At 39.2% G+C, this 23,290-nt stretch overlaps 1 protein-coding gene across 10 annotated transcripts in view; it reads left to right on the top strand.

The window, feature by feature from the left end:
• NBEA (neurobeachin) overlaps positions 1–23,290 on the top strand; it is a 681,254-nt gene that overhangs the window by 647,689 nt on the left and 10,275 nt on the right. For 6 of the 10 annotated variants that reach the window (XM_058687578.1, XM_058687548.1, XM_058687536.1 and 3 more), the window contains 6 exons: positions 7,244–7,306; positions 7,631–7,720; positions 10,379–10,571; positions 12,192–12,263; positions 14,466–14,621; positions 15,129–15,299. In XM_058687578.1, coding sequence (XP_058543561.1) covers positions 7,244–7,306; positions 7,631–7,720; positions 10,379–10,571; positions 12,192–12,263; positions 14,466–14,621; positions 15,129–15,299 — 745 coding nt within the window. The remainder of the gene's footprint in view (positions 1–7,243; positions 7,307–7,630; positions 7,721–10,378; positions 10,572–12,191; positions 12,264–14,465; positions 14,622–15,128; positions 15,300–23,290) is intronic. The other 4 variants (XM_058687599.1, XM_058687557.1, XM_058687540.1 and 1 more) reach the window with 3 other exon arrangements.

Raw genomic sequence — 23,290 nt, 5'->3', positions numbered from 1 at the left:
GTCAGATATGTAATATCATCCTCATAATTCATCAATCCAAGGAGGAAATAGGAATCAGCAAGAGGATGATTCTCCTCTTCATTGTTTTTACGTTTATACTCAAAGACGAAAACCAAGCACTGAGGCAGGTAAATGAACAAATCAGAATCCACTCCCTCAATATTGTCTAACATAGTCTGATAGTTAAAGCAAATGTAGTTCTTTTTTACTTGAGTTACTAGATATTTGCTTACATATTCTAATAATTTTGCTTGCATAGACTTAATGCAGTTTATTGTTGAAACAAAAAGAAACATGTTTGTTCTTTTCTTGTGTAGTCTCTGAAAAACTAGAAGCGGTTGAATATAAAATAGCATTTTAATTTTTTATATAGTTTAATGTTTGTAAAGCAAGAAATAATAAAGTGCAGATATTATTTTCTTGATTTATTTTGCTTCTGTTTTTCTAGCATTAAAAAGTAATGCTTTATATGATCTTGTTTTATTATAACAATAAACCAGAAGCAAAAGCATATCAGTTAAAATACAGTCTGCCATTAAGTAATCTTTTCTTTTATCATTTCAGATTTCTCAAAATCCTGGGGTTTTTTTTCCCTATTTGGTATCTAATTGGTAGAATTGGAGATAGAACAGAAAGATGATATAAATCACATATATATTTTTAATTGTATGCCAAAGTTGTATTTTCTGGTTAAAAAAAAGAATATCTACTTTCAAGCATTCAACTAAAATCATGCTAAGTACAAGCTATAAAGCGAGATGAACACAATCCTAAGGAAATTTTTGGAAAATCCTCTTCTGTGTTCCCAAGGAAGCACTTCTGCTATTTTTTCCTTGAATTTTCTGAAAATTGTCAATAATTGGTAATTTGAACATAGTCTGATATTTGCATTGTGGGTAGCACAACCTGTAGCACTTTATAAAGTGCTTACTTTTCTGGAAAAGTTTAAAAGATTGCACAGACCGAGCAAAATGAATGAAATAGGTCATTTGACAGCCTCCCTTATTAGCTTCCTCACACTCTCTCTCATGGCACTTAGACCTTATGACACTTCATCAGAAAGACAGTATTAAATTACATTTACAAAAAAGACTAGAAGTTGTAAAGATTCTACAGGAGAAAAATGTATTGGATTAAATGTACCTGCATTGTGGACAGGACAAGATTAATCAAAGTTTTTATCTACTGGGTACCAGAAGAGGTGAATGCTAGATACTAGTAAACCCAAGGAGGGAGAGAAAGCATGCTTATTCACCTAAATAGCAATTTCTTTCTTTTAGAATATTTTGAATTTATCAGTCATTTGAATATCAATCTGAACTATAACTTACCTGTCACTGTATTTACTTTTACCTTGGCTATGAAATCTTTCCTATTAACAGGCATACATATAATACACATAAACCACAGCATTTCACTTCCTCTTCTAAGGATTTAGTTTTTGTTAAGTTTATTTATTTTGAGAGAGAGAGAGAGCTCACTTGCTCTCACGGGAGCAAGGGAGGGGCAGAGAGACAGGGAAAGAGAGAGAGTCCCAAGCAGGCTCCACACTGTCATCGCAGAATCCAATGCGGGACTTGAACTCATGTGCTGTGAGATACATGTCAAGAGTCAGACACATGGAGTGCCTGCGTGGTTCAGTTGGTTAAGCATCTGACTTCAGCTCAGATTATGATCTCACGGTTCATGGGTTCGAGCCCCATGTTGGACTGTGCTGACAGCTCAGAGCCTGGAGCCTGCTTCGGATTCTGTGTCTCCCTCTCTCTCTGCCACGCCCCTGGAAGTGGAATGCTCTGTCTCTCTCTCTCTCTCTCTCAAATAAATAAACATTAAAAAAAAATTTTTTTAAAGGCAGTGGGGAGGGTGCCTGGATGACTCAATTGGTTCAGCGTCAGGCTCTTGATTTTGGCTCATATCATGATTTCCCAGTTCCTGGGATCATGCCCTTCATCCTGCTCTGTGCGGACAGTACGGAGCCTGCTTGGGATTCTGTCCTCCTCTCTTTGCCCCTCCCCCATTCTCTCTCTCTCTCTCTCTCTCTCTCTCTCTCTCTCTCTCTCTCTCAAAAATAAATAAACTTTTTTGTAAAGGCAGACACAAAAATAGGTGCAATATGATTCTATTTATAAGAAGTTCAACAAAAGAAAAAATAATCGATGATAATTTTGATGGTGTAATTTAATTATCATCAAAATAGTGATTAGCCTGGCAGAGGATGAGGAGTGCGAAAAATTTACTGTGGAGGGGGAAGAGGGCAGTATCATCACATATGTATATTCCCATGTAGATACTACCCAGATCAAGATGTGGAAATTTCCAGTTCGGTGCCAAAGCCCTGTGTCTTGATTTGGGTGGCGTTATAAGAGAGAAAACACACACACAGTTAATTAAAGTGGATGCACATAAGCAGCTTTAGTTAAGATACCACATTCAGCAAGTACAGAGGCCCATGAAAGTATAAGCAGATCAATATTTTCATGTTATCCCACCGAAGAGTTGCCCTCAGATAAATACATGGTCTTCCATATTCGTAAAATACCAAAGATTTTGTCAGTCGCATTTGTCTTGAAAAATTCACTGTTCTAAGCCTGTTGCTTGTGATAAGTTTATATGAAATACATAAGACTTATCTCACTGTATTACATGTAAAAAGTTATGATAACTTATTGATTCTGAGATGCGTGTCATTGTCATATCTCAATACTCCAAACTGCAGTGTCTCTTACAATCAACAGTGTATCACAGTTTAATTGGCAACATCTTTTTACTTCTTAATAGTATATAAATTAACGATGCTTCTAATAATGGAGAACATCTTAGCTTCGATTAAGTTAGGTTGGCAGGCCTATTTCCCGAGTTTTACTCTTGCCATACACATTGTAAAAACCATGAGCTCACAAATGCAACATTAGTTCATTCTTTCTTCAGTGGAAATTGCAATGCAACGGTCTCCCCTTATCCACTGTTTCACCTTCCACTGCTTCAGTTACCCTCAGTCAGCCATGGTCTCAAAGCAGTGATTCTGACTTAGCGTCAGAAGGTCACCAGCAGTGACCTTAGATCACAGTGCCTACTTGATTACCTCACTTCATCTCATCAGACAGGCGTTGTACCATCTCTCATTGTCATCTTAAGAAGAAAGGTGAGTCCAGTGCAATGAGGTATTTCGAAAGAGAGACCACATTCACATACCTTTTATTACAGTATATTATCACTGTTCTATTTTATCAGGGGTTATTGGTGTTAATCTCTCACTGTGTGTAATTTATTAATTAAACATAGGTATGTAGGTATAGGATAAAACAGAGCATATGTAGGGTTCAGTACTATCCACAGTTTCAGGCATTCTTTGGGGTCTTGGACCACATATCCCAAGGATGAGGGCAGGACTACAGAAGATGTATAAAGCAATAGATTCCTTCTAATACAAATTAACGTTTTGGTAGTAGATTTTAAAAGGATTAACAAATGCCGAGGTCTGTAGAAGTCAGACAGGGACTAACCTAGTGAAGCAGGCCAGGAGGTAATGATACATTCTGGGGTCCTGCGAGTGGTGGGCATTACAAAAGGGCCCCGGTGGCTTAGTACCAGACAAGTATGGCTGTGTGAGAATGCTGATGAACCAGCTCTTCTGGTTTTTTTGAGAGAAGCCAAAAAATCCAATTTGTTGTACGAAATTTCCTGACCTGTAAATGTTGGCTCAGATGGAAACCATGCCTGTAGGCTGATTCTAGCCCAAGGGATACAGGCACATGACATCTGGCTGAATGTAAGCTCCTATGTCATCCTGGCTAGAATGTAACCTCTACAAGAGCAGGAATCTCTGTTTTGTTTGATGAGTATCACAAATGTCTAAAATGATACCCAGCATATAGTAGGTGCTCAAGAAGTGTATGTTTTATGAATAAATGAAACTAGGTAGCGTTATGTCTCTTCAACCCACACGGAACAATGCATAGAAAAATGAAAATGTGCTGAATTTTTTCAAATGCAGTTTCTGATTTTCCTTTTTTGCTGTTGACTCACCAATTCCTACCTAACACTCAGACCTCAGCTCATGTCCTTTTTTGAAAACCCCTTTCCTAACAGCCCTCCTCTCCCTGCCCCTTCCTCCACCCTGGGTCTGATGTAGTCATCACTCCTGGGCTCCCTCGCACTTGGTGCTGGCCTCCACCGTGCTCCTTCCACCTCCTGTGTGCCCTGATCACTACTCATCTTATGTCCCCATGGGCTGAAAGCTTCTTGAGGGCGGGCTGGTCTCTGATTTTTTATCCCTCAGCATAGAGTAACCATTTAACAACGTTTGTTAACTTCATTGTTTTGGTGGTACTGAATTGTAAAAGGAAAGAACTCTGATGTTTCCTCTATTACTATGCTTTTCCTTTTCTGGGCTTTCAGTTCTGCACAAATGTCCCACCACTGCCCCACTGCTAGATTCAGCAGATGTTTTTGGACTCTGTTAGGACCAAGTCACAGCCCTGACCTGCAAAGGTTAACAGTCTGAGCAAAGAGAACTATGTAAAGCATTGTGCGTTGAATTTCATGATAAAGGAAAAAACAGTGCTATGAGAATATGGAGGGCATTCATTATGATTTAGGGATTCTGGAAAGGATTTAGAACCCTGCCCAAGGTTTACATGGAGGGGAGGCGTTTTCTCATACATCAGGGAGTAGTTCTCAGAACAACCACTCAGTTGCTGTGCTTCCCAGATTACAGAATGGTATGTGTACATGTCCGGGCACCCTCCCAAGAGGGCACACTCCCTCTTGACAGAAAGAAGACATTGATGACTTTCTAAAAGTGGGGGAAGGACAGAAAACATATGACGGGGGAACAGGTGAAGAAAATCAGTAGGTGCTCACTTCCCATTCAAACATGTTGGTAATGACAAGAAATAGAACTCAGAGAAGGCAGTGTGATTTTTCAAGATCAGAAAGACCTATATGTTTTCAAATCAGAGAGTAAGGAATTATTAGGGTAGACAGGATTACAAGATAGCTAAAAGGTAAATGCTAGAATAAGAACTTTTAGGTCATGAAGGCATGGGAGTTACAAGGGAGGGGGATTGCATTTAGTATAAAAAAATAAATAAATAAATGTTGGGCACCTGGGTAGTTTAGTTGGTTAAGCATCTGACTTCACCTCAGGTCATGATCTCATGGTTCGTGGGTTCAAGCCCCATGTCAGGCTGTGTGCTGACAGCTCAGAGCCTGGAGCCTGCTTCAGATTCTGTGTCTCCCTCCCTCTCTGCCCCTCCCCTACTCACATTCTGTGTCTCTCTCTCTCTCTCTCTCTCTCTCTCTCTCTCTCTCAAAAGTAAATAAACATTAAAACATAAAATAAGTGTTGGGGCACCTGAGTGGCTCAGTTCGTTAGGTGACCAACTTCGGCTCGGGTCATGGTCTCGAAGTTCGTGAGTTCAAGCCCCATGTCAGGGTGTGCTGACCGCTCAGAGCCTGGAGACTGTTTCAGATTCTGTGTCACCCTTTCTCTCTGCCCCTCCCCTGCTCGTGCTCTGTCTCTCTCGCTCTCAAAAATAAAATAAACATTAAACAAAAATTTTTTAATAAAATAAATGTTAAATTTAGGAAATAGACTGTCTTAATGAGAGGGTGAGAGCACAATATTATGTTGATCACAGCCTAATATTTACCGTGATGCCATTTGAGAGTCATTTAGAATACATATGTGTATGTACTCTGACTGAGTCCAAAAGGGATCAGAGGTGGGCCCCCTGAAGAGAACTGTACAGATTTCTGGAAAGTAAGTGAGTTTCACAAGATTTTCTATTATTGTTTAATACTTCCCTTTCAGAAACAAAATTAAAGTCAAGCAAAGCATGTTTGTGGATTTAGTCCTTCCGCGACTATTTAAAGGCTATGTACTAAGTATAGGCACTGACCAAGAGACTAAACTGTGTTTAATTTTACCCGTCTCCCCACCCCCATCCCAGTCCTCTTTCTGGAGGAGTAAAAACACAAGCCATAGTTATCTATTGTTAGAGCAACTTTGGCTGCTCTTGATACATAAAGCTAGGGTATTGGAAATTTTCTAACCAGGGCAGCTTTAACAATAAAATTACTGCTTTTTTTTTTCTTTCAAGTAATTCTCAAGAGTTTATTGTTCGTGATGTGAACTTAGCCAGAAATGGTCTCTCCCCTCTTTTATAATCATAAATCTTGCACTGGGGAGATAAAGTGTGATGGTATCTTTGTGAGTGCGATTTACTTAAATAGTCACACTTTGTGTATGAGTGGACACCGTGCAAACAAATGGATACATTAAAATTGGACAGCACTTAAAGAGATTTAATAATTCATCCTATTGCCTCTGCAAATAAAAGAACCAAAGCCCCGTTTATGCAATTGCTAAAATATGGCAGATAATGATGCATTCATGTTTAATATTACTAATAAATTTGAAAATTCACATTTTTATTGATAAACATTTTCTTGAAATGCAGTCTAGGCAGACAGATTGTTAAATTTAAGTACTTTATAAATGAGATTTGTAGATAGTGATGCGATTAGTGGCAGTGCTGTGTCGAGAGCTATCTACAACCTTACCTGCACTCCTAAGCACTCAGCAATGAGTTTCGTATTTCACTTTTATGTGCAACCAAATTGCACACAATTTTAGGGGAAAAATTAGCATGGTAACAGAGTAATGATCATTGTAAATATTGTGCTTCTCCTTGTTGACTTAAATTACATGCTAACAGTATTTTGGAAAAATATTTCTGTTAGTCTAGCTTAGTATATTGAATTTTTTTGCCAGTGGAATTTATATATAGAAGAAATACATAAATGTCCTATAAGATTATTTCTTTGAAATACACACCAAAAAGAAAAAAGGCATGTTATACAGTCCACACAGTTTGAGATCCAAAATTATTTTTATTCATTGGAAGCCATAAAATCTCATTAATATTTCTATCTGCATAGGCTTTAATAAAATATTGTGTAGCTCAAGATGCCCAAAGAATTATTTCCTCTTTGGGTTAGTTATCTCCAAAATTTCAAAAAATTTTTGAGAGAAATATATCCATACCTTATAAGACACTACATAATATTTCAGCGTTCATCTCAAAATAGCATAGCATGCCAAGATATATTTTCCGTAGTGAAAATGTGTCCATACAGAAGTCATAGTGATTGCCCTCTGTATTGACTGGAAAATACGATTTTCTGAATTTTATTTTGTATCATTGGTGGACTTTATGTATCATTCTTTTTTCCCAAGATTCCAGAAGCTTATTTCATTAGAGATCCCCATACGTTCCTTCTTGCCAAGGACTTTATTAAGGTATACATGCTGTATTCAGTGTTAAAAGTGTTCTTTGGTCTTCGCTGCATGCATGCACTCACAGGTTTAACATTTCCACATTTAACCCCAGCTTCTGAATAAGAATAGTGACTTGGTTAACGGAAGCATGTTTGGAAGGAGAAGCAAAGCTTGTCTACAAAATACTAACACTTGGATGATTCTGCACCCCGAGAGAAGAGCGCCTGGTGAATTTTCTGGACTTCTTTCATGGCTGACTTGGGATACACTTGCATTGTCAGAGAGTGTGTTGACCTCTCTGGTTGATGCATATTGATTGTGACAGTCACTCTCCTTCCCCTGCAGGCCATGGAGGCACAGATACAGAACTTTGGACAGACGCCATCTCAGTTGCTTATTGAGCCACATCCACCTCGGAGCTCTGCCATGCACCTGGTAAGACGTAGCAGCTTGCTGAAAGTTTTCCGCTTTCTTTGTACCTGGGTACAGGTCAAATAAAACAGTGATTTTAGCAGCATTTTTCAAGGCTTCTCAAAATATTGGTCAACTCTGCAGGCTTCAGTATGTGCTGATGCCCTATGGAGAAACAGAAGGGAGTGCAATTCTTACCTTTAAGTTCTGCAACGCTAGCCTAATTTGGGATTCACAAAAACAGCCCTCTTCTCTGACTCTATGTGCCTCTGCATAAACTCATTCATATGCATACAGGCACCAAAATTATTTTTGATTTACAAAGTAGGATGAAAATGTAATATAAACACGATATGATATCGCCCAATTTAATCTTCTGGGACAAGGTGGAGTAGGGGGGAGGTAGTTCGTTTTAAGAAAAGGAAAGACACATAAAGGTAATTTGTAGTCACTGCAGAGAGACAGTGGAGTTAAGAACAAGGGCTCCGGGGCCACTTGGGTCAAACGCCGGTTCTGCCTCTGGCTGGGGAATGACTTGGGCAAGGTATTCGACCTCCCTGTTGATGTTTCAGCATCCGTTACGTGAAAGTAAAAATACCATTTGCCCTCAGAATGTCATGACTTCACACTGGAAAGCACTTAGACCAGCACCTGGCATACAATACATTCTCAGTAAATGTTAGCTGGTGTCATCATCGTCATTAGCTACTCATATTAAAACTTTTATTCTAGTTTTACAAGGGAAAAGGTAACATTCTTTTCATTCTAATCTGAATTTTCAAGGCTCCCTCCCTTTTCATAGCAAGACAGCCCTTTTTCAGTTTACTAGCAAAGTGTATTACATTTCCCTCTTTAGTTTGAAAATGGTAATTTTGTTTTTCTGAGAAACTTCTTTTTTTAATTTTTTTAATGTTTATTTTTTATTTTGGAGAGAGACAGAGAGACAAAGTACAAGAAGGGGAGGGACAAGGAGAGAGGGAGACACAGAATCCAAAACAGGCTCCAGGCTCTTAGCTGTGAGCACAGAGCCCAATGCAGGTCTCAAACTCACAAACCACAAGATCATGACCAGAGCTGAAGTTGAACGCTTAACCAACTGAGCCACCCAGGTGCCCCCTGAGAAACTTCTTTAGAAGGAACTTATTTTTTAAACTGTGGCTTTTTACTATTATTTTTTAAGCTGAAGTGAAAAATGCCTGAAGGAAAAAAAGGTGTTTGCAGAATGAATTAAAGTTCATCTGTTTCTCTAGGTAATTATCAAGGCAGCAAGTATCCTAATTTTGGGGTAAAGAGCTCTGAAATATGGTTCATAAATATGTGCAAACAAATTTATAAGCTGTTCAGACCTTTAATTTATTTTATCAGTTACTTAACACGTTTGTATTGAGTTCCTTCTGTGTGTCAGGCATGACGCTAAGCGTTGGCAATACAGAGGTGACCGCGTATTCTAGACCTTCAAGGAATCGATAGTCAAACTCCTAGTGAAACACGTAAATAAATGTGTTTGTGTGAAACCATGTTTTTTCTCTCTCCAATGGCTCAGTTTCAGCACCCTTGAGTAGTCACTAATGAACTCTTCGGATTGAAATTGGTCCTCGTGTGTGTGAGAAAGCAGAAAGGTTGTCACCAAGCACGCTGTTCCATACAAACACGCAGTCCCAGTGTAGACGTGGGGATGTGGTCTTGGAGCCTCAAGCCTTGAAACGAAGCATTTTTAATAAACTGTCCAAGAGAATATCTCTAACACTTTATTGTATGAAATGCTTTGGAAGGAGAGCTTTATTCCCGTGTTAGTTGTCTCTGTTTAATAATAATAATAAAAATACTTATCCTGGAGAAATGCCCAGTCAGGATTCATTGCTTTCTTGGGGAACATCGTTAGAGACTAAATTGGCATGGATCTGTTCATAAAGGAAACGTAGGCCTCGCAAGTTCGTGGAGCAGACGATTCATATGTGTAGAAAACAATTACAAAACATTTATGAAAGCTAAATCGTGGTTATTTCCAGCGTCCCTATTTTGTGTTTTTGGTGCAGTAATGTGTTGCAGTGTTTTATAGTGCTGAAACAGTAGGACGTTATAACGTCTACTTTCTCTCAAGTCACATGCTAGACGTTTGAAAACGCAGATTGAGAGAAGAAAGGGGGCAGCCCTCAAGGAAGCACCCAGTCTAGAAGGGGAAAGGGGGTGTTGACTGTACCCAGTCAGTACTGCCCCAGCAGAGATGTGTACAGACCTCTGACAGGGAAGGCTCTTCGCTTTTAATGATTTAGGTTGGAGCCAGGAGCCCAGATCAACCAGGTAAAAAATGCAAGTACCGACCAGTTCACTTTATCGTTCATGCAAACGTTGTCAGTAACCAGTTTTTCCACCAAACTGATGTTTTCGCAACGCCGACCAATTTATTCTACATCACACGACAGATCTGTAAGCGAACTTCTCACACCGCGGTCGGGCGATACTTAAATTGAGACTGGCCGTTAATGCTTCGGTGTCCCCTGCCAGCGACCACACCGAGTCCTTGCCCTTCTCCCTGCGCCGTCCCCAGAGGATGCAAGTTCGCCTTGCTTTGCTCCCTGCTCGTGCTGGCCTTGTCTGTGCTTACCTCCATCTCCCCAGAGCTCTCACTAACCATGTCATCCCTTTTGTCTCCTTCTGCCCTCTTCCCTTTCTATTCAACAGTGTTTCCTTCCACAGAGTCCACTCATGTTTAAAGATCAGATGCAACAGGATGTGATCATGGTGCTGAAGTTCCCGTCCAATTCTCCGGTGACCCACGTGGCAGCCAACACCTTGCCCCACCTGACCATCCCTGCGGTGGTGACCGTGACCTGCAGCCGACTGTTTGCAGTGAATCGATGGCATAACACAGTAGGTAAGCAGGCATCTAAGCAGGTGACTTACGGAAGGTGTCTTACGAGCTGCAGTTAAGTTAAGGTAAGTGTGCTGAGGGCTACCTAATATTCCAGATCGTCTGCAAAAAAGCAGTAGAGCAAATAATTGCCAAACCTGACGAAGTGAGTCTCGTGTGTCTTACTCACTACTGCTATATGTTAGGGCCTCGCCTCACAGAATGCTTGGCTACTGGTTAAGTAGTCAATAAATATTTGATGAATTAAAGCAGTTCTACAAATAATTCAGGTCCTCCCATCCTCCTGTACCTCAGCCCTGCAAACAAACAAACAAACAAAAACACTTTTATCCCATATTAAATGAAAGTGAGTTTGAATCTGGATTTCCTAGATGCTGGTTTCGAAATCTTTTTCTTCCACCTAATTTATTTAGCAAATATTTGGCCACTGTGTGTCACATAGTCATGAGCACTGGGAGAACAGCAGCGAACAAGACAGACCCCACTTTCCTCCTTGGGTGGAACTGAGAGTCTTTGAGAAAAGACAACATCTAAATTGTTCAGTGATTTCCCGCGTGTTTTCTTTAAGCGCATTCCTGAAAGTTCCGGCTAGTACATCTTGAAATGATATAATTCTGTTGTCAAAATTAGACATATTAATACTTACCTAACCAGGACAGAAATGGATGTGACCAAATGATTTATTTGGCCAAATTCACCCCTTAAGGTCTCCCTGGAAGCCTATCTCCAGGGCTAAATGGATGAGTCCATGGTGAATTAACCTGAAGTCTCCTCTTCTACCGACTTCTGTATTGCTCTGAAAAACGGTATCATTTATATCACAACTTAATCTTCTAAGAGGCTCTAAATGCACTTTTTTTTATATTTATTGGTGATACTCTCAACATGAAGTATAACTACTTCCATTTGATCAGAAATATGCAACAAACATCTTAAGAAAAAAATATAACTATTATCCACGGTAGTCTTAGCCTTTAGAAATGTTCTGCACTGAGAAAAAAACTATGAAGGATTCATTTTTTCGCTAGCATTGTTCAAAAGTATTATATATGTTATATAATCACATGTAAAAAATTATGACTAATGAACTCAATCAAGCCCTAAATATTAATCCTCTAAAAGTAGCTTTTCCTGAGCTTAAGGTCTTAGGTGTGTGTCATTTCTACTTACCTTCAACTGACTTGTCATATATTGAGTGAAGCTGGGAGCCCCATCTCCCCCTCTGCCCTGGCTAGGTGAGCCCGGCCACGCTCACACCCACCACTAGGTGCAGGCACAGCCTTTCTTAGATTTCAGGCTCCTTGGTTGCCCAGAAATCTTAGCTCTCTGATGGGTTCAAGAAATGTTATGATCTTCTATTTTGTGCTGTTTTTTCATGTTGTTAGAATGAGAACAACACTCTTTTCAGCTTTCCACGTCTCAGTGGAAACCAGGAGTCCCCGTTGTGATGATTTCTTTTGAGAGTATCTACAAAGATGTGTAGTATGACAGTCATTCTTACAACAATTTGCCAAATAACTTCTAAGCCATACTTTTCCACAATCATCATGAAACACTGCATCTTAGGAAATTCCCCCTTTCCGAGAATTTTATGGTAGTTTTCTCCTTCTGTTTAAACTTTAGGCCTCAGAGGAGCTCCAGGATACTCCTTGGACCAAGCACATCATCTTCCTATTGAAATGGACCCCTTAATCGGTACGCTAACCACAAAAATACATTTTCATGAATGCTGGCTGTGCAGATTCCTGTGCACTTACTACAAAAGACAGTCAAATGGCAATTTTTCTGCCATAAAATTAATGTGCAAATAACATGAAATTAACATCAAGGGGCTGTGTAAATTATATGCCATCTAACAACTTTTTGGTATTTACGACAATTATTTGTGGCATTTTCTTGATATTTTAGGAGGTTGTTTAAGTTGGTTCTAAACAAGGCAAATCATTCCAATTTGTCCTTTCTTTCTGCCTAAACTATTCTTTGACAACTTTATATTATTTGAAATAGGTAAGGCCTCAAAAAAAAATTATTAAAGCAGAGGGCACCTGGGTGGCTCAGTCGGTTAAGCGTGCGACTTTGGCTCAGGTCATGATCTCACGGTTTGTGGGATCGAGCCCCGCGTCAGGCTCTGTGCTGACAGCTCAGAGCCTGGAGTCTGCCTCGGATTCTGTGTCCCTCTCTCGCCATGCCCCTCGCTCATGCTCTGTCTCTCTCTCTCTCTCTCTCTCTCTCTCTCTCAAGAATAAATAAAACATTTAAAAATTTTTAAAAATAAAAAAATTATCAAAGGAAACTAATATGAAGGACATCTTTTCTAAAAATCTCCATTCAACAGGGCCAACTTTTTTAAATTAAAGATTTCATATGAATTGCAAACTGTGAGCTGTAACTCTTTGCAACAGATAATGGAAATATTTTAAAATCACATACACATTTATTAGCACGGGATCCTGAGCAAGCCCCTTAATTTTTCTAGGCCTCAGTTTCCTATCTGCAAGATGGCTGATCATGATGTTTGTTCTGCCTTTCTCATGGGATCATATAGAGAACTAAATTAGAAAAAAGTTGAAAACGGTATGAAATATTATAAATCCATATATAAGTTTTGGTATTCTTTTCTTAGATTAATTCACCCTTCATCTCTGAACCCAGAAATAAATTAAAAGGTGGCCAGTTCAGTTAGTTACTTATACCCCTACACAAAATAGCATTTACATGTCTATGGGAAATTATAAGGTTTAGGACTAGGAATATTTTTAGAGTCTAGTCCAACTATTCCTTTGTCCGAGAGACTTCAACAATGTCACATACAGCTAGAAGGTAATCATGGAAAAATTAGCAACTCTATTCTCATTAATCAAGACCAATTATGCAGTTTTCAAGTGACTCAGAACCTTTGATTTTCTTTTCCTTTCCTACCTTTTTGTTGTTGTTGTTCCATCTGGGGGGGCTTACCTCCCTAGTCGTTATTATTGTACCGTTAGAGGGAATCCACAAAGAGTGGCACTTCAGTCTAATTGGCGTTAGAGAGTGCGGGTGATCTCCTACGTCTGCATCTTCTGTTTAAGAATTCAGCCCAGGGATTTCGTCTGAAAGGACAGAGCAGAGCACGGGACAGGCTGGCATGCAGACAGGCACTGGGGAAATCAGACGGCGTCTCCGAGTTCCTGACTTTATTCAGATTCAGTCCCAGCGCTATCCCCTGATTCTCTGCCTGTCTCTTTCCTCCCCAATCCTTCTCCCATGTTTTTTATTCCTCTCCTCCCCTGCCAGCCCATTCTGGAAAGGCCTTCTGTTTGTTGACAATCCAGGTCTTTAAGGCTGCTGACCTAAAGCTCCCTGTGGGGCTGCCCACATAACAACATCCCATGCTCAAACCCTTCCCCCTTTTCCTTTTCCACATGAGTTGTAAATACCATCAGAAAATGACAGATTGGGGCAAATATTAAGACTTTTTTTTTCCTTACATACCATACTTCACATAATGTTTATTCCTCCTTTAATGTGGAACTTGTTGGACACTAATGAACTTGTGCATAGTGAACATGGATACAATTAAATGCTTTCAAATATTTTTTACTTGATTTTAAATTCATTATCTGAATTCTTCATATTGTTGTTATTTATTGGTGGAGAAAGAACTTAAATTTCTGTCAACTTTTAAATATGTAATATGGTTCATAAATAGCCACTGCTGCTAAAAAAAAAAAAACAAAAAAACAAAACAAAAAAAAAAAAACTTATGTTCCTCATGGGGAAATGTTAAAAATCTTAATAATCTTATAGCCTCAAAAACCCATTTCTAGATAAATGAAGCATAAAAATATTCCTCCTGTAAGTGTTTGATGAAACTCTTGTGGAGTCCTTCTTTAAATTCTCTTTTCCATTTATGTTTAGCCAATAACTCTGGTGTGAACAAACGGCAGATCACAGACCTTGTTGACCAGAGTATACAAATCAATGCACACTGTTTTGTGGTCACAGCAGATAATCGCTATATTCTTATCTGTGGATTCTGGGATAAGAGCTTCAGAGTTTACTCTACAGAAACAGGTAAGCTTAACTATAGAAGACCTTATTCCCTTCCAAATGCCTATTGTTCTGTAAAATAAAATCATACTTAATAATGTAGGCATTTTCATCTTGAGTGCCAAGATCCAAATTAAATGTTCACATTATAAGTAACTAGTTATAATGCCATCCATTCCAAACCTCAGCGTGAGTCCTGATTTCATAGGACAAATAGGACTATTGTCCCTTTCCCAAATCAAATCCAGTAAAAGACCTTAAACCTCCCTCCCCTTAGTCTGACCCAAACCCTGGGGACTAAAAATCACAGTTGTGTTGTTTTAGAAGTCATTTCCTTAAAAATCCCAAGTAACATTCTTGTATTGTTTTTCAGAAGAAATTCAAGAAAGCATCTGTAGCTAAATTTGAATTCGCTTATAAATGTTCACGTTTACAGATTCCCTTTTCACAAATCTAGTAAAATAAAGTTAAGCTTATTACCATTTAAAGGAAAATAGCAAATGAATTAAACCCACCCTTTCTGTGTTTCAGGCAAATTAACTCAGATTGTGTTTGGCCACTGGGACGTGGTCACGTGCTTGGCCAGGTCAGAGTCATACATAGGCGGGGACTGCTACATTGTTTCTGGGTCTCGAGATGCTACCCTACTTCTCTGGTACTGGAGTGGGCGACACCATATCATAGGGGACAACCCGAACAGCAGTGAGTATTTGTCTAGAAGCGTCCCCTCAGACAATACATTTATTTAAACATACTTTGCCTTTTTTATTTTTCTAACAGCTTTTCCTGGGGTTGTGAGACTTTTAAAAAAGGAGAGCTTTACGTAGCAAAAATGTTTGTTAGAATGTCACTATGTTCAAAGTACAAACAAGGGCAACCACTGTAACCTTCAACCTGGGAAAAGTCCCAGGTCCCCTCACATTGGCCCTCTCTTTGGCAGCCCATCCCCAATCTCCCAATGTCTTTATCCTTCAGAAATCTCTTTCAGTGTCACCTGGTCCATTAAACTTCTTATAACTGCTCTCAACTGAATATATTCTCTCCCTTCTCTGAATTTCCTCAGAGTGCCTCAGTGAGGACACTTCTTACTTTCTACCACACAGTTGAGTAAATATGTCTGTTTCTTCATTTAACAATGATTGAGTACTCCCTTCAGATTAGGCATTGGGAAGGCAAAAACTGAAGGAGACAATTTCTTTGTGATGGTTCCTGAGTATTCTTTATTCACCAGCACTCCCTAAAATATCCTATAGGAAAAGAATGGGGGGGGGGGACTCCAGAGTAAAATAATTTTAGAAAACTCTGCATATACTCTTATTCTCTAGGTAAGTTCTGAAAGTCTTACACAAATAAATCTGTCAAAATTTGTTTAACCCACTCTGCTCCTGGCAGAATAGTTATTATTCTTTGGAACTGCTGTTCTGAGGAAACACTGAAATGGACTATGAGTCTCTCTCTTTCCATTCTCAGTCTCTGGTTCCTGGCAAAGTGACACACAGAATGGTTTTTTCAATAAGTATTGTTAAACGTAGAACTAGATATTGAAGGAAGATGGCGACTCAGGAGGACGCTGGGCCCACCTCATCCGGCTGATCACTTAGATTCCACCCACATCTGCCTAAATGGAGAACTAGATAAGAGATTGCCTAGAAATAGTCACTGTTTTTAATTACCAAGGTTTCAATAGTTTCAATGCAAATATTTCCTATAAAATAGAGAATGGTTTCTGGAAAGCGTTGATGATGTCTGGTGCTTAAACCAGGGCGATTCTAATTGTAATTCATACATTGGTCACAGCTTAAAGAATACTCCGAAACCAACTGAAACATGAGTTTGGGTCACAGGTACAACAAGACAGAGATCAGAATTTTCCGGGGATGCTGTGTACCTGCCACTGAAATATTGTAAGAGCAGATGAGAAGTGCACGAGATGCTGTGTTCCAGCCACGTGGCTGGAGCCTAGCTGAGGATGAAAGCCCAGTTGTACAATCTGTCCACCTTGCCAGTCCCGCCCACCCCCGACTCTTACACATTTTGACGGGAATGTTGCAAAAATAGGAAACGGCTTTTCATTGCTAGGAGCCAAGGCCCTATCATAGTAGAGAAGAAAATAGAGAAATATATAGAAATCTATACATATGAATGAAGATAGTGGGAGATGAACTAGAGGACCAAATGTTACGTGGGGTTTCATCGTGCTGCCCACAGCTGGAGCTGAAGAACAGTAGATGAAGAAACTCAAGGGTACCACGGAGTCATGTTTCTTAGCATAAATACCAAATACGAGAGAGTGTGTGCGTCTTACGTATCAGCCTCTGCTTTAAGTTGTGAACTAAGATGTGATGCTGGTTTGAGGGAAAAAACACAGCGTTGCGTGCTTTCCAACCAGCTCAAATAATTAGCTACCATGTCTACATTATAACAAATATACTCTAAATACTAAAAAATTAACCTCCTTATTTACTCTTTTCTATAATATCCCTTAAAAAAACAGAAACTTCATTTTTAGCCGAATTCTAGTGTGTGTGCATGTGTGTGTATGTGCGTATAAGACATTTGATCTACCATTGGTGGCTTTCTTATTCTCAAGCATTGTACGTTATCACACGTATTCTATCCGAATTCATTTTCTCATATTTATACATCTCCTTTATTTTCATAGTAGTGTAGCATTCATTAGAAAAGTTGAATTAAGTATCAGGCCCGTGTGGTACCTTCCATCTGTATTGATAAAAATTATAAGTTTTTAAAATTTTTATTTTAAGTTTACTTTGAGAGAGAGAGAGCTCAGGCACGCGCAAGTGGGGTAGAAACAGAGAGAGGAGGGAAATGGAGAAAGAATCCTAAGCACGCTCCGTGCTGTCAGTGCAGAGACTGATACGGGACTCCATCCACGAACTGCGAGATCATGACCTGAGCTGAAGTCAACAGTCAGATGCTTAACCAGATGAGCCACCCAGGTGCCCCCAGAGTAGTGTTTTAAATTTCTTTCAATAAATCTTCAAAATGAAGCTCAGAAATGATGAAAATGATATTTCCAAAAAGAGGATTTATTTCTTAAAAGCTCCCAGCTGGTAGCCAAGATAAGATATTTTATATATTGCACTGCTATGAGGTAAAGAGTTTTAATGTTAAATTTAAGTAATTATCTGTGTTAGCTACTTTACTTTATGTTATCTTCTGATGATCTTTTAAGCCAAAAGATAATTAACAATTGCTGTAGCTTTGGTCCATCAGTTATCAAGAAAAATTAAATATAGTAATATTTAGACTGTTTATAGTTCCTTACAATGGAGCTCTCTAAATGAAAATATTTATATTGTACATTGTACAATTGTATATTGTACATTGAACATTGTATTTGTTAAAATGCAGCATTTTATTTAAGCTTTCAGTAAAGACAAGATTATCCTTAAGGAATTAAGGATATTATCAAAGCATATTATTTATTATTGCCTCCATTTATAAGAATTTATTTTTGATCAAAACTATTGTCATCATTATGAACATAAACCACTTCCTAAAACCCACCCTGTCAAAACTTGCTTGGACATTTAATATGGACATATATCATAAGGCTTTATTTCATCCATCATCCTTAATGTAAGGTGAAAAATTGCTCTTCTAGAATAAACAGCATGATCACCTGAAGTGTTCGTCAAGCAACAAGCATGTACTGAGTGCCTCCTGGGTGCTAGTCCTGCCTTAGCAGCTGAGAATGCCGGGTAGTCAAAGTCTCTGACCTGTGGTTTACAAAAACCTATATTGTACTAATCTCCAAACTGCTTTTTCTGCTTGAACGTACTAAACACATAGAGTATTTATTACACGGATCATAAATTGCCATCAGATAATAATGTTTGGTCTTATACTATGAAATGTTTAGTCTTCCACCTGGGGGACAAATTGATAATTATGTAAAAACTAGTATCAGCTTCTTACCCTATGAATAATTGTAATAGTAAAAAAAGATTAAGAATTGGTCATATTTTGTACTTGATTGACTTGACCGATTTATGACTTTACCTAATCTGTTAAAACAGCCAACTTAGCAGCACATATATGCATGACTAGAGAGACCACGTATATTGGTCCAGCCACTGTTTGTAAAGGCAGCCTCTGCACACACAGAACTGACGGTCACATCAGGGATCAGCCGTGGGTGTTGACATAAACATAGTCCTTGCCATCAGAAAACTCACAGCACGAAAGGAAAGGATTTTTTGTTTCTGTCCCAGTTTAATCTGTTCTAGCCACCAATTCACAGGTCAGAGAACCAGGCCGTATGTGTTTTCTATCTTACAATGCATTGCTACTCAAGACGAAAAAGCTCGTTATGTCTAAATTCATATTAAAGTGTGTGACACAATGCCCTTCGTTTTTGAGGGTTGTATATATTAACCTAGACTTGAAGGGGGAAGTCCTAGTGTGAAACATAATATCCCAGTAGCTGTTAGAATCCCGGGATTGGTCGTAGTAAGGACATTGAATTGCTTTGTATGTCAGAGGCTGAATCAGATGTATATTCAGCACCACATAAAATGATAGGATCCATTTACTCACTTGCTCAAGATTAATTCAAGTGGCTCTCTAATATATTTATGTCTCTTTCGCATTGTCTGTATTCTTTTTTAATGGGTGGCTCTGTTGCTACCACAGAGAAAATATTTCTAATGTTTGTGGATTTCTTAGGTAGGTGCAGAAAGAGTTTTATGGTTTCATTGTGTCAAATATATTATCGTGACTAATTCAGACGTCTCAGAAATAGTCTTTTCCTAATTATTTTCATAGTTTTAATGAATTTTCCACAAAGACCATGAAAATTTGTACACAGATTATTACAAAGAGTTTCAGACCATTAAAGAAATAGGCAAATGCTGTGTAACATAGGTTGCAGTTGAATTATGGTTGTTTTATTATATATTTTATAATACTAATATCTAGTGTTATTCTTGCAAACTTGTGACTTTGAACATAGAAAATTTTCTTGGAGATTTGAATAGGTCCCTGACTAGATAACGAATTGCAGAGATGTGAGGGACAGATGCTTTCATCTGAAACACTCTTTTGCACAAATTCTGAAACTAATTTGGAAGTGATAAAAATTAATTTGCACACTTTAATTGGAAGCAGACTACTGCATGAAAGAAAGGAGAGCAGAGCAGGCAATTTGTGCTAAAAGCTGATTGAATTTTTTGTCAGGTAGGTATCTTGGACTTGGCCGCTTATCCTCCCGAGCCCCTCTTTGCAATATATTACAACCCATCTCTGACTGGTGTTCTTTAAAAGGATCAATGCTATTCCTGTTGAATCCCTGGAGCCCAAAATTTCATTGATCTTGGGACTTGACATTTCTCATTACGTGCCGTAGCTTCCAACAAGATAGTCACAAGAGGGGCAAGTCAACATTGTTGTCTCTTCAACAGACACTTAAAATACACTGGGACCTCAGCTCTAAATCCAATTTGCTTTCAAATTGTGTGGTTTTAGTGTTTATACCACATATGAGGTGCTCTGTAGAGAGTTTGCCGATACATACATATGACATTTTTAAAAATCACAGCAATAAGAAACTTTGCAAGAGAATTTACTGCTCATCTTTTCAAATCCCATCTACAAATATTCATTGAGTAATATACATAAGACGTTAGTATTCCTTTTCAATTTCACTTTTTAAAAACAAGTCTTTTAGCTCATATATAAGCATTATGCAGACTGAAACTAGAAGCCCATTGAAAAGGAGACTCCAGCTGTGCACACATCCCTTCCCTGGGCTCCCATTGTGTGAGCTTCAGCTCTGGACACTGACCCTCCTGCCAGCCACAACCTGTCACTAAACATCTGCCAAATCGTATCCCTGTCTTTGTTTGCATCCAGCCTTCTTTGAATATGGCTACCCTGGTGCCCAGCTCCATGACCACCACTAACCAGTGGTATTGTACCAGGCGAAAGCGTGCACAAAGAACGGTCCAGAGATTTTTAACATCTGTGTATCTTTGCCGCACTTCTCAGAGCAAGGGACCTTATCTAGGGCTTATTAAATGTATTAGAGGGAAGAGTTATATGTGAACAATCTCTAACTCCTAGGACTTTCAAAACTGATGTCCATAGTGTAACTTCCTTTTCTCAGCCTCCTATCCCCTTAGCCTACCATTGGGACACTTTGTAGGGTTTGTGACTAAGAAGGGGACTGACTTGCCACTTGGTCTCTGCCTTGCCTTGCCTTGTCTTGCCTCCCCTCCCCTCCCCTCCCTCTCCTCTCCTCTCCTCTCCTCTCCTCTCCTCTCCTCTCCTTTCCTTTCCTTTCCTTTCCTGGAACTGAGGCTGTGAGGCTCTTTGGCTTGGGTCAAAAGCAATATATATTAAACACACACACACACACACACACACACACACACACACGAGTAACTAATACTATCTCTTGGTCAGAGAGCTTCAGATCTGCACCAGGAGGCAGTGGGGGTGTCTCTGGGCATTATGCAAAGCTCTACTCCCTTGGGTTATACTGTTGACTATTTGGGGAAAGTAAAGGCAGGATACTAATGTGCCTTGACCTGGATACAGAGTCAGGACTTAAAGGGAAGAGATTTGCCCTGCCACAGCAGGGCTCAGAAGTGGTCTGTGTCATCTCTGCAGGACAAGAAGAACTTAGAATGAATGAATAAACAGGCGCATATCTATCTTCTATTTTTCAGTGAATATGTAATAAAATGAAACCATATCGTGGGATGTTTTCCAACCCAGGTGATGTTTTTTATGTGGGTCACCTTTGGCCTGTGGAAAATGTGGGCCCAGCCATTTTTGGTACTTGGGCCAGACCTCTGCAAGTGGCTGTGAGGACACTCTCCGTAAGGGACTCCTCATGGACACAGTTCTTCTGAGCGATCCTGACAATTGCCTAACAATTTTTTTGAATAAACCTTGAAATCAGGTAGTGATTAAAATGCCTCTTCTGGGGTTTCACGTCTATTTCATGTAGGCATAAACATGAACGAAAATACTGTTTCCCATGACCTAACAAAGGTTGTAGATAAAATCAGGTCATACATCATCAAGACGTTCGCCTTCTGACTCCAGTAGAACCGTGCTGAGGATCATAGATTGTAGAAACTCTGCTGTTTTTGTTTAGCTCTTGATTCAGAAGGACCAAAGCTTCCCCCTGCATACTAGTCGCCCCACAAATAAGGCTTAAAATAATAAGAACCATGAGTATCTTTACTTTGATCATTTCTCTAAAAGCAGAGACCATCTCACTGAAAAAGTTCTCCTCGTCAGTTCCATGTGAATAACAGCATCTAATAACTTTGTACTGTTTTCATCATCCATTTTGGAAAATATTGAAATGGCTTTTGCTTAATAATGAGATGGAATCTGTTTATAATAAGCCTTTTGTATTTGGACTTTCCAAATACTTGTCTATAAGCAATGTCAAAGTCGGCATGTTTGTTCTCTATGATCCACGGCAATTCCGTCACACAAGAGCTCTTCTGTTTGAGGAAATGCTGGGGGCTGAGGGCGATGGTGTTGCGGTCCTGGGATGGGGGGGGCTCACCTGCGCCTTCCCGCTCCCTGTGCACGGGCCCTTTCACCCCCAGCTACATCCATCAATTGTGATGTGACAGTGACAGAATATTCCCAAGATTTTGAATGATTGTTGGGGTGTGTGACATCTGTCCCTGGCAGTGAAATGTCCCTGGCAGGAAAATATGCTTTTTCCCCCGATGCAGGTTTCTCAATTCAAAACCCCCTGCATAATATTTTTTTTTTCTTTTCTCTGTTTTAAATCGGGAAATAATGCTTTCAGAGGCCCTAAACAATATCCCCTAATAGTTCTGTTCCACACTTTATTCAAATGATCTGGGGAGATTGTCACGAAAAAAAATTTTTTTTAACTTTCTAAATCAGATGCAAACTTTTGAAAACCTTATTTCCTAATAGAAAATATATTATATACATAAAGAATAGTTTTATACATGTTTTTCAATTCCCTGCAAGAGAAGTAGATTGCTTTTTACTTTTTTCTGTAGCATATAAGGGAAAAGTTTAGAAAATTCTTTACTTTATGCAAATTTTATTAAGCATATAATTTCAGGATTTTTCATTTGACCAGTCTCTCGCAAGACAAAATAATCACTTAGAAAAATTAAGGGTAGGGTCACCTGGGTGGCTCAGTCGGTCGAACTTCTCGTTCTTGATTTCAGCTCAGGTCATGATCCCAGGGTCATGGGGTCGAACTCCACTTCAGATTCCACACTAAGTGTGGAGTCTGCTTAGGACTCTCTCTCTCTCCCTCTCTCTGCCCCTTCTTCCCCACTCGCACACATGCATGTGCGCTCCCTCCAAATAAATAAACCTTTCAAAAGAAAAGAAAAATTAAGGGTGATATTACACAGAAAGTGTTACTTCTCATTTTACCAAGGAACTCAGGGCCTCTTTGAAGCATAATTTTATAAATATGTTTCAGACAAATCTGGGACTGCTGGCAAATATAAATCGACACTTTGCCAATATTGAAACACATTATGCAATGTACATAAACTTAGAATAAGATGACACGCTCTCTGGGGCTACCATCCCCCTCCTCCCATACTCCATCAAAGAGATGCCTCGAAAGCAAAATGGAAACTGATGGATCTGAGAAAGCTCACATGAAACTGAGCAGTTCCTGGAGAGACAGAAGATGGGTAGGTCTG

This window comes from Neofelis nebulosa, chromosome 1 (genome assembly GCF_028018385.1).
Source record: "Neofelis nebulosa isolate mNeoNeb1 chromosome 1, mNeoNeb1.pri, whole genome shotgun sequence".
Lineage (NCBI taxonomy): Eukaryota > Metazoa > Chordata > Mammalia > Carnivora > Felidae > Neofelis > Neofelis nebulosa.
This window is presented reverse-complemented; position numbering and strand designations above follow the sequence as displayed.